General features: G+C 42.3%; 1 protein-coding gene across 1 annotated transcript in view; it reads left to right on the top strand.

The window, feature by feature from the left end:
• MDFIC2 (MyoD family inhibitor domain containing 2) overlaps window positions 1-12,378 on the top strand; it is a gene marked incomplete at both ends in the record, with an annotated part of 49,192 nt that extends 36,814 nt beyond the window's left edge. The window contains 2 exons of the mRNA XM_082322767.1: window positions 7,342-7,563; window positions 12,119-12,378. Coding sequence (XP_082178893.1) covers window positions 7,342-7,563; window positions 12,119-12,378 — 482 coding nt within the window. The remainder of the gene's footprint in view (window positions 1-7,341; window positions 7,564-12,118) is intronic.
• Between the last annotated feature and the right edge of the window lie 325 nt (window positions 12,379-12,703).

Here is a 12,703-nt window from a genome sequence, read left to right as displayed (position 1 = left end):
AGCTCTGCCTGCTTCATCTGAGGACTGAATGGACATGGCACACAGCTCTTCCAGTGATGAGCATGTGATATATTAAATAGACAGGTAGCGACAGCGGTGCGTGGGATAACGAATGGCAGGGAGATCAGCCAGGCGTTCCTTTGGTTCTTTTGCTGCACTAATATACGAAGATGCCTCACGGTGAAATTAAAAAGTTACATGAATAAACTGCTACAGTTTTCCACACAGTTCACCATTAACCTTTGGGACTCCTTGCCACAGGGGTGTGAGGCCAAGGACCACTGCAAGGATGGACTGGGGACAAATGCCACTGGCAAGTAGAGCCACAGGCTCCCTTGTGCTTTGCTTGTAAGATGTGTATGAGCCCTACATAGGGTGATAGCCCCTAACCAGTTGCTCCAGACAGCTCTGCAGCATTATCCATATTGCTGCAGTCCCTGTCCAGCAGAACAGAGCACCTCATCCTCCTGTCCCCTGCCAAAAAGAGACTTAGAGCCCTTATATGACACTGTGTTAAAGCTAATTTCAAAAGACTGCTAGAAAACTCCCAGAGCTTTACAGTTGCCAGGGCAGGGGAACCTCAATCCATCCCACTCCTACCAGTTTGATGCCAGTGCCAGCAACAGATGCCCAGAGCATGGAGAAGGATCACAGGTCAGCAGGAGAGCACCTGAAGAGCAGCACAAAGGAATTCCAGCCACTCCAGCCAGTAAGTCAGCTTCATCAGGGACCCAACTTAAATGCCTCTATGCAAGCGCACGCAGCATGGGGAACAAGCAAGAGGAGTTAGAGACGTGCACGCATCTGCAGGGCTATGATCTTATTGGCGTCACGGAGATGCGGTGGGATGGCTCTTATGACTGGAGCATTGGAATGGAAGCATACAGGCTCTTTAGGAAGGACAGGCAGGGGAGATGAGGAGGGGTTCTTGCCCTCTATATCAATGACCAGCTGGAGTGCATGGAGCTCTACCTGGGGATGGATGAGGAACCGACCGAGATCTTATGGGTCAGGATTAAAGGGAGGGCAGGGACAGGTGACATTATAGTGGGGGTCTGCTACAGGCCACCTGACCAGGAACACCGAGCGAATGAGGCCCTCTGTAGACAGATAGGAGCATCCGAACAAAGAGGAAGTCAAGCAAAAACACCAGGAGACCTGCATGGATGAACAAGGAGCTCCTGGACAAACTCAAACACAAAAAGGAAGCCTACAGAGCGCGGAAGCAAGGGCAGGTAGCCTGGGAGGAATACAGAGAAAGTGTCCGAGCAGCCAGGGATCAGTTTAGGAAAGCTAAAGCCCTGATAGAACTAAATCTGGCCAGGGACGTCAAGGGCAACAAGAAAAGCTTCTGTAGGTACATTGGTGATAAAAGGAAGACCAGGGAAAATGTGAGCCCTCTCTGGAAGGAAACGGGAGACCTGGTTACCTGGGATATGGAGAAGGCTGAGACACTCAATGACTTTTTTGCCTGAGTCTTCACTGGCAAGCGCTCAAGCCACACAGCCCAAGTCGCAGAAGGCAAAGGCAGGGACTGGGAGAATGAAGAACCTCCCCACTGTAGGAGAAGATCAGGTTCGAGACCATCTAAGGAACCTGAAGGTGCATAAGTCCATGGGACCTGATGAAATGCATCCACAGGTCCTGAGGGAACTGGCAGATGAAGTTTCTAAGCCACTACCCATCATACTTGAGAAGCTGTGGCAGTCTGGTGAAGTTCCCACTGACTGGAAAAGGGGAAACTTAACCCCCATTTTTACAAAGGGAAAAAAGGAAGACCCAGGGAACTACAGGCCAGTCAGTCTCACCTCTGTGCCTGGCAGGATCATGGAGCAGATGATCCTGGAGGCTATGCTAAGGCACATGGAAAATAAGGAGGTGATTGGTGACAACCAACATGGCTTCACTAAGGGCAAATTGTGCCTGAACAAATTTGGTGGCCTTCTACAACAGGATTGCAGCATTGGTGGATAAGGAAGAGCAACTCATGTCATCCACCTGGACTTGTGCAAAACATTTGACACTGTTCTGCACAACACCCTTGTCTCTAAATTGGGGAGACATGGATTTGATGGATGGACCACTCAATTGGATAAGGAATTGGCTGGATGGTGGCACTCAAAGAGTTGTGATCAACAGCTCGATGTCCAAGTAGAGACCAGTGATGAGTGGCTCTCCTCAGGAGTCAGTATTAGGACCAGCACTGTTTAACATCTTTGTCGGTAACACGGACAGTGGGATTGAGTGCACTCTCAGCAGGTTTGCCCATGACACCAAGCTGTGTGGTGCAGTCAACATGCTGGAGAGAAGGGATGCCATCCAGAGGGACCTTGACAGGCTTGAGAGGTGGGCCCATGCAAACCTCGTGAAGTTCAACAAGGCCAAGTGCAACGTCCTGCACATGGGGCAGGGCAATCCCAAGCACAAATACAGCCTGGGCAGAGAATGGATTGAGAGCAGCCCTGAGGAGAAGGACTTGAGGGTGTTGGTCGATGACCCGGCAATGTGTGCTTGAAGCCCAGAAAGCCAACTGTATCTTAGGCTGCATCAAAAGAAGTGTGACCAGCAGGTCGAGGGAGATAATTCTCCACCTCTACTCTGCTCTTGTGAGACCCCATCTGGAGTCCTGCATTCAGCTCTGGGGCCTCCAACATCAGAAGGTCATGGACCTGTTGGAACAAGTCCAGAGGAGGGCCACAAAGATGATCGGAGGACTGGAGCACCTCTCCTGTATAAGACAGGCTGAGAGAGTTGGGGTTGTTCATCCTGGAGAAGAGAAGGCTCTGGGGAGACCTTATAGCAGCCTTCCAGTACCTGAAGGGGGCCTACAAGAAAGCTGGAGAGGTTATTTTTTTTTTTTTTTTTTTTTACAAGAGTGTGTAGTGACAGGACAAGGGGTAATGGGTTTAAACTGAAAGTGGATAGATTTAGATTAGCTATAAGGAAGAAATTCTTCCCTCTGAGGGTGGTGAGGCACTGGAACAGGTTGCCCAGAGAAGCTGTGGATGCCCCATCCCTGGAAGTGCTCAAGGCCAGGTTGGATGGGGCTTTGAGCAACCTGGTGTAGTGGAAGGTGTCCCTGTCCATGGCAGGGGGGTTGGAACTTTAAGGTCCCTTCCAACCCAAACCATTTTATGATTCTATTCTATTCTCTGGGGCTGCAAGACCCTGGTTTGTGCCTGAGCCAATGAAGACAAGTAGGGGTCAGGGGACCTACTGTAAATGCCAGTCTTGGTATCACTGCTCCTCGCTGTTAACCAGGAGGATCTGGGGCTGGCATCAGTGGAAAGTAAGTGATTTACTTTGTGCTTTCATGAATTTAGACACTGTAGTCAGCCGCCTGAATCACCCAATTTAAAAAAAAAAAAAAAAAAAAAAAGAAAGAAATTTCATTTGAGTATTGAGACTATCTCTGTCTTTAATACAAACATGGGTGAACAATCCCAGTCTTCTACTGCAACAGTCATGGCAAGCCCCAGCTTCCCCAATTATGGAAGAAAGTTGCTACTTCAAGATACTATTTAAAAGTGGTACTTTGTGGGGATTTACCTCTAGCTGCCTCTGCCTACCACTGAATAGCCTGAGCTTTCTTCATTATTATATGTCTTTTAATTCACTTCAGTGGATGATTTCTACATGTTAAAAACACAAACATTTGTGGATATCTGAAACTGAACACAGGCTTTTAAAAGACAGTCACAAAGTTTGACCCTCTGCCCATCTCTAATTGTAATTTAAATTATTTTAAAATTCTCATTTAACAGTAATCATAAATAATATCAGTTGTACATAATGTATTTTTAAAGCCTATTTGGCTCCGCTTATTTGTTCCAGTCTCTCAACCTACTACTGTTCCATGCAGCAACTAACTATAAAAGAAAAAAAAAGTGCTAACCATTTTTTTTATGCTGGCCTAGCATAATCTTTATTTCTTTAGACACTTTGTGCAAACATTAAATTGATAAAAGACGTAATGTAGATGGACTCACAGCTGAACTGAAGGTAATTGCATAAAAATGAAATGAAGACCTATAATTGTACACTGCTTTAGCCTCTATCACACTGTTTTCTGGAAGCAAGGATCTCACTTGTCATAGCAAGTTGCTTGTTACGGTGATTGCATGAAGACTTGATCTAGCTGTACAAAACAAGTATAACATTACTTAAAGGGAGCTTTTCAAACTAAGAGTCTGACACTAAAATGTACTGTATTTTCAAAGATGTAGTATGCTTTAACAAACAGAAGAGTCCTTGAATGACAGCTTTTGTTACCCTTTTGTTTGATGGTGCTGTATTGAAAAATTCAGGTTATGTCTATGCCTTTCTATTTCTGGTTTTGATTTCTCTTCAACAGCACTTCAAGAACAAAAATTGACTCTAAGCATGAATAGTAGAAGTTGGTGGATACAGTAAATGTTAGTCTGGCATTTACTGATTACTTCTGTCTAATTTTTTTTCAGTCTCATTTGTTGAATGCTTAAATGCATTCTGTGGGCCATCGTATTGTTGTGGAAATGGGGAACTCAACAGATATATTGCGATTTAAAATATATCCGGTTTACATTTTTGGGCCAATTTTGAAAGTGGAGAATGATAGCAATTGTCATTCTTGCCTAGGCCTTTCAATCTGATCCGTGTGTATTCAACTACTCAGCCTGTGTGTAGCTCTCAGCCTGGACAAACAAGATCCATTTGTGAGATTGGCACCTGAATAATAGGTGGGGCATGAGTCATTTGGACTCTCAAATCAATTATTATCCAAAAAATCCAATGCATAAGCAGGAGATTGCTTCCTCCAGAGCTCTGCTACTCCACATAGCACAACTGTTCCTGGGGACGATATGTAATTGAATGAAAGTGCAGGAAAAATTGTGATATATCACTGATTTATAAACACTGGAAAACAGTGGTTACTGTACATGTAAGTACATCCAAAATGCATGAATTTTCACATTTTGGACTCAAGAGGCTGGCCAAGAAGTCAGAGAGGGGAAAACTAAACTAAACAAAACTATATTTACTTACTCTGGGGGGAAAACCATCAACAAATTATCACAGGTGGGCAAAAGCAGACGTGCTTTCCCCATTATGCTGGTTTCCTACTACCAAGTATACAACCTGCAGGCGAGCACCACTGTGCTTTGCACTGCTGGTTCACAACCGGAGGAGCCACCACCTCCCCTGCCCTTCCCAAGTCTCGCCTGTGGCTTTCCTTCTTCATAACACTCACAAAACCTGACAGTTATAGGTTTCTGAGACTCCTTTCTGTGCCACTGCTTACTGTCTCCTTTCCTCCACTTCTCTCTACCCCACTGGTTGCTCCCTGCCTAAGGCCAACCTGTAAACTCTCTGGGACAGGGAAAATCCACATTTCCTTCATAGTAGACTTTGTCATTATTACAAGCTCAAAATCAAGCCAAAACATCTGACAACACACATTTTTAAAACAGTGATTTGAAGTTAAAATGAAAATAGTAGCTTAGTATTTCTTTTTTTCCTCTCCCAGGGTCTTACTCTGCTAACCTCTACCTGCCTTTTCTGCTTCTGCATGTTTCCCCACATGAAGATGATCTAAAATGACATGAATTACGACTATGAGTAAAAACTTAAACGAATTGCTCACTCATTCTGTAAGTAAACAGAATCATAGAAATCATAGAAAAATTAAGCTTGGAAGGGACTTCTAGAAGCCACCTCATCTGGCCTCTACCTCAGACCAGGGCTAACACTACAGTAAAAGCAGGTTGCTGAGGTCCATGGCCAGCTTAGCTCTCCACACTTCCCCAGCCTCACTGGGGGCTGCCCCAGTGCTTTACACCTCCCATGATGAAGAATTTGTCCCATATGAAGTCTCAATTGCCCTAGCTGTAGCCTGTGACAGTGGCCTCTTGTCCTTTCACCTCTGTGCACTACTGGCATGAGTTGGGGTCTGGCTTCTCCATTACTCTGGTTATGAAGTGGAAAACAGCATCTAGCACTGTTTTTTGCCTTCTCTTCTCCAGGTCAACCAAGCCTAGCTCCTTCACCATCTCCTCATACTTTAGGAGCTCCAGACCCTTCACCATCTTGGTGGCCTTCACTGGGCTTGCTCCAGATACCAGTTAGACCTCAAATCCTTGCTTCCCTCCCCTTCGAGCCCAATGGTCCCAGTTTTTCACCTGCCTTGCAATCCACCCACCCTATCCACATTTCCTCCTTTTGGCTGCAAGGATACTATGGAACACAACTGCAGTCTCATCAAGGTTTCACTGTCTATCAACCTTTTCTTGGCTTTTCTTTAATATATGTCAGAGGTCAAAAGTACCTGAAAAATAAGAGATATGCAGGGTTTCTCTTCTGGCTCCTTGCAGCAAAGCGCAGACCAGCTGCTTTAGAGCACTTACTGTTCCTCTCAGAAAGTAATGTTTGCAAAACTGAGGTGTTTGTAAAGATTGATTATCTGTATATAGCTCAAGAGCAAGCATAACACAAGATTTAAGTAAGATAAAAAGTGAGGCTGTGCTTGATGTGAGGTGCAGGAGTTAATCAGCTGTAGATAAGAATTGATGAGGTTTTATCATCCCAGCCATAGAGAGAATGACTGTGTTTCTTGGCCTCTTGATCACGTCAGAGAGTAAGTGAAACTATATATCAACCCATGTTTATCTGTGCCTGAGAAGTTCTTCAAGAATAAATTGAGCTCAGAACTCTTCTTAACCTTTCCTCTAGTTGGGGCTTAAAATTAAGCTCTCCCTCTGGTTTTTGAGCTGCCTCTCTGGCACGCTGACAGCATGTGAAGTATCCCATCTTCTAGTTGACTTCCAGGCCAACAACACAAGTGTGGATGAAGTTATGAAATAATGAATCTGGATGTTAAACAGAGACCATCTGGCTTTCTTTGCTACAAGATTATGAGCCATGGCGAGCTGGCACATCTGCATCTAGGTGCCACCTACACACACATTGTTGACTGTAAATTTAGGGAAACAGAGCTGCCATTGAAAATTAAGAAGATAATTGTTTTGCCTTCTTTTATATCACAAATTGAAGTTAGGATATCACACTCGAAATAGGTGTTGACTGAGGCAATAGTTCTCTCTCCTAACCTGATCCCACCCAGTGGAAGTGAATTATCACTTAGTCTCTAAGTCCACTGGGTCTAAGGGAAAACCTTAGAATGCAAGTTCACAAATACTTATACTATGAATAAACTTTACTTGCATAAAGAGACTGAAATCATTAGGTAAGTAGGGTTAGGCCTTGGCAGTAAACAACTGTAGGCTGGGAAATTCTGCATATGTTATTCTTTCAGATCTTTGTCTTAGTATCACAAACAAGTCTTTTTTTTCCTAATCCCACCAGATAACCAGCTTACAAATGAAAAACATACAGATGAAAAGCCTATGAAAAGTATTGTTATGAGTTCTGTCACAGAATTCAGCATCACAGACGCTTCATCAAAGGGTACCAAAAATGAGAAGAAATTGTCAGATGCGAGCACATCATCCATTGCTTCCCTGGAGAAATGCAGAGAATTCACTTACATTGAAGATGATGCATCAGTACATCAGAGAGACAGTGACGGTATGTTTTATAAAACGGATCACATTTAAGCTGATTTCTAAATAATGCCCATTGCACAAGCACTATGTGTATCTAACTTGAAATAAATGCTTGCATACTGAACAGGAGGTTCAAGAACATAGCCAAAAGCAGCATTAAGTTGCCCTGCAGACATTTTTGTGATAGATGAGAATCTGTAGAAGACAATCTTAAATTGTCTCTGATATTGAAGTCATAGAAGAGGAGCTTAGAGCCTATGGTGCAACAGGGCATTTCTACTTTTGTAATGAGTGTTTGCACAGAGGTACTAGTGTCGGTATCAGATAAACAGAGTTTCTCACACAGACCCACTTCTCCCCGGTAGCAGAGGTTGTTGCTTTTTGCCTTTGGTATTGCAGCAGCTGCTGTGGTTGCTGAATAGATGCTGTGTTTGTTGGTCTGCACATTACTTCTACGGTTTTGTATGTGCAGTTCTTCTATGGACCGTTACATCCAACGCTGCCGTTCTGCTGACCCACCACCAAACGCTCCCTCTACTGCCTACACTGCAAAACTCATGTGGGGCAGGATGAGGAGCTCTCTTCATACTCTGCCATGCTTCTGCAGAAAACTGTCTTTGATGACCGGGCCAGGTGGATATATGTGGATAGGATTTTGGTTAGTTCAGCATGCTCTGCGTTTCGAAAAATCACATTTGAAAACAAAGTGCTATGAAAAGTAGTTGTAAACCAAAATTGCAGCAGAAGCCCAATAGTTCAGTGCATTTTTGCAAATGAACACTGCTAAAACATAACTTGCACTGGGACTATTAATCAGAGCTGTCTTACCTTTTCAGAAAAGGAGCTGATCCTTTTTATTGCATAAAAGCACAAGTAAAAGAGCCGGATACCTGCATTATTTTCTGTAAGGGTTTCCAAGGCAATAGTATAACCAAGAGTTAATGAATAGAATGGGTTGTGAACACTTATTATAGACCAAGGGGCATGACTGCTGCTAATCTAAATAATATAACACCTCTGATTTTAGTGGAAGTATGCCGAGAACCAGCTATTTCTGGTTATTCTGATGGATATGAAAAAAAGTGCTTCTGTGAAGCATTTTTGAAGTTTCTTATGTGTGCCTTTTGCAATAATGGATTAGTGTGCTATATCCAACAAAATTGGGATTATCACATGTATCATATTACCAATCCCTGAATTAAGAACTTCTAAATACAGATCAACACAATAAACCACAATGCTCTCCAGGAGCCATTACGATCTCCATTTTATCACTGATCCTGTAATAAAACGGATGCCTCCGATACATCTGTTAGAATGCATTTAATTTCAATGAAGGATCTGAAATATTTATTTCATTTTGGGGACTCATCCTCTGGTCCAGACACTCACTGTTTTCTGAGTTTGCTGACTATCTGATCAGGCCCCTCAACCATTACTGGCTCACAGGTGTGTACCATGTGATGCAAATAACAGATTTCATACTCCTTAAAAAAGCTAAAAGTGAAGGAAATTAATAAAAAAACCAATCTGTGCTCAATTAATAATGTTAAGGGCTGGATGGAAGCCAAGAAAACCAAAGGAAGCCAGATTTGTGGTTGTCACTGCGTACTCTGCTCACTCTACTCTGACAAGTTGCTGCTTATTCCACACACACAAGGCCAAATCCTGTTCGCTGGTGCATGGAGAACCTCTGAAGGCAAAGTGATAGCTGAGGAAATTGGCAGTTATTTTGTTCCCTGTGCTCAGAGAGAGGCAGATCCAAAGCTCATGGGTCTCACCAGGGGTGACCATCGTGGCGTCTGCGAGCTTTGGACCAGGTTTGTTCAGAACATCATCTGCTTGAGCAGAGGGTGAGGGGACAGCCACCAAACAAAAGCAGGAAAATTTAGAGATGAGGCAGGCTAGAAAAACTATTAGAAGTTCTTCTTTTGTGGTAATTAATCCACTAACGTAGAGAATGAGAGCTGAGGTTGTGGTTCTCACTGAGATAAATGCAGTAATGCCGTTTCGCAAACAGCAGGGAAAACAGAAGAGAAAACAGGAGATTGCATCTTCTTTTATGCAGTTTGTGGCTAATTTATTTTCAAATATATAAATGAATGCATAGGAATGGATGTTTAATTGCTAATATCTATTATTTATATACATTACCCCACTTAAAACAGGACAAAAAAGCCTCACACATGCAGATTTTTCGAAATGTGTTACATCCATTATCACAGTTCATGGTGTGTGCTCTGATGGGAATTTAAAAGCATCTTTACTGCACATCACAGACTCTGTGCTGAAACATTACTTTATTATTAAAATCTTGTGCTTTTTGTGTGCTCTCTTTCCTGGATGAAGCCCTTAGAATCATATCTATTCTCTCAAGATTACATAAGCACCATTATGGTTAACACGTTCAGGAAAAAAACTGTTATTAGAAAACAGATGTTTAGAGAGAAAAAAAAATTGGAAGATCCTTAATTGATATATAATTTTTAATTTCATCTCTCACATCTATGTATAGGAAGGAAATTTCATAAACATAAGATATCTAAAAAGAATAGTCTTAATTACACCATGGACTACTGGATAAAATGATTACATTTTCTACACTGTAAATTTCATACAATTAAATGCAGCGGTGTCACCTTATAAAATGTTTCAATTTTATAATTATTTCAGTTCATTTAATTAGAAAAAAATATAAGCATGAATTTACTAGGTATCACCAAAATCTAGTCATTCTTATTCGACAGAACTGACTTAGAAGTTAGTTGTGCTTGTCTGAACTTAAATAGATCTTGACATATTTAAATAAGTATTAAAATTGATAACATTGGTGATGATATGCTACTTAGAAAGAAGTTCAATCACATGCTATTTATTCTTGGTTTAACTGCCTTTTTTTTTTTTTATAAAGAAGCTGGAATGATTTTTCAATTTTGTTTTTCATCAAGAAAGCTTTCTTAAAAAGAAAAAAAAAAGAGCATAATTCTGGAAACTTCCTGGCAGTGAACTTTATGTTACGTGAGATAGAAAATGCCACAACAGAACCAATGCAGTTGAATGAGTTCACAGTTAGTCATCCTAGGGCAAGAAATGTGGTTATAACCATATGCTTTCCTGAAAGAACCAATGAAAAGGCATTCATATTGTTGAAAGCATTTTTCCTTTCCAAAAACAAGGAGGGAAAAAAAAAATTGAAAGGTCTGGGTCTTTGCGCTCCAACTGGATTCACACAGTCAGAATCTCACACCTGCTCCGAGCCCTGCTGCACTGGGAGGCAGCCTCCCCAGATGCTGTAGTTTGAACGGTGGGGAGGTAATGAGTTGATTTTTGAGGGGAACAAATATAACACAAAGTTTTTGTCACGGTGACCAAGTTTTCAGGAATATTCACTGGCTCCAGACACACATCCTAGCTGATACTATTTTCCAAACTTTTATCTCCTTTCAAAAATTAACAAGTCTGCGAAAGAAAAGGTGACAAACTCGTTTCAGCGGGGAAGTGGAAGGACCCTGGGCTGAGAATAGATCAGCACGCTGCCCTCTGTAAATGCTGTTCTCCAGACTTGCTTTCCCCCCCTGTCTTTGGTTAGGCAATCTAGCTGTCATTAAACATTTTTACTGAAACAGACTACTTACAGAAACCACACTATAAGCAGATGATGAATCTGTACGCTTTTTTCCCCCCGTGTGTGTGTGCATTTGGTCTTCTTCATAAGATCATCTCAGTCCTTATCCTGACGCCATATCATGAGCCAGGAACGCACCATCCCATGCATCCAGACTGACCACATAGAAAACCAAGAACTAGACCTGCAGAGTCTGAGGGCCTGATCCACTCTCCACAAAAGCTTTGGGTGTTTGCACACTGACCTCCAGCAAGGACTGATTCAGACCATAACAGACTTACAGCCCAGAAAGGAATCATTTAAATAAGAAGGATTCAGTTCTGAAGTCTTTGTATGCAGGCAAAAAATGCCCCTGAAAGTTTTTTGGGATTTTTTTTTTGTTGATTTTTTTTCCTTCCTAGAAATAGAAGGAGCAGTCTGATGATTTTTATCTTTAATTGCAAACTCTTGTGAAAAAGAAAATAAACTCCAGTGTCGCGTGCGTTGGCCAGGTAGCACATGTGGCATCACAAAGCAGCAGCAGTTCCAAACTCCTGCAAGGCTGCAAACCCCCCAGCAGAGCATCCCTGCTGTGCGACGTTCACGCCTGTGCTGAAATTTATAGCCCAAACACTTTAGGAGTACAGAATCATAGAATCATTTAGATTGGAAAAGGCCATTAAGATCATCGAGTCCAACCATAAAGTTGGTTCAGAGTACTTGTTCCTCTGAGCTTCACTGCTGCAGAATATTTTCATTCCAATTATTTTCATGCCGCTGTTGTTTTCCCAGAACAAACAACATAGAAAATAAATCCTTTCATTTGACTTTATGGAAGTAGTTATCATCAATGTATTTTTAGCCTACCTTGTGTGCAGTCTTGCATCTCATTTCTGCGTAGTCACACTAGCCTGAAACTGGGTATTCATGCACACCCTTTTTCTTATGTCTTGCTGCTTTTCCTTTTTCTTAGATGAATGCGCAACACTTATCCTGGCCTGCTTATTCTGCCAATTTTGGGACTTTCTTATAATGCTGCCTGATACCTGTGAACATTGGCTGACAGATACCTGTTGTCCATCCAATAGATACTACCAGACCTCCAACGAAGACCACGCCAACAATGACTGCAACTGTGACTGTGACATTGATTGCAGCCTTTTTGAGTCCTGCCACGAGACTGGTGAATGCCTGGAACTTGCCATGGAGATTTCTGAAGTCTGCTATCGCTAATAGGAAAATAAGTGACAAAATTCCTCAAAACTGCCTGAAAGTGAACTGACAGAGTACAAAGGAGATTTTTTTTTTTTTTTTTTGAAAGAGTGTTTGCCAACCAGGACTATGTGCATCATGCTGCTCCCGCCCTGGAGGTCTGTATATCTGTACCATTCTGGTTGTATGATTTCACAAACTGCTGAAACCAATAAAGGGCAAAAAAGGGTCTTCTCCTTTGCCACAGACAACAACAGAGTTCCTAAGTGCCAAGTGTGCTCGATGCTTTACCCACTGTCAATCCAAAGCTTTTATAAATCTGTAATTGCTTTAAACATGGATTTCC

The sequence above is a fragment of the Platalea leucorodia genome (genome assembly GCF_965183815.1).
Source record: "Platalea leucorodia genome assembly, chromosome: 9".
NCBI lineage: Eukaryota > Metazoa > Chordata > Aves > Pelecaniformes > Threskiornithidae > Platalea > Platalea leucorodia.
The sequence above is the reverse complement of the archived record's forward strand: the minus strand, read 5'-3'. Positions and strand labels throughout refer to the sequence as shown.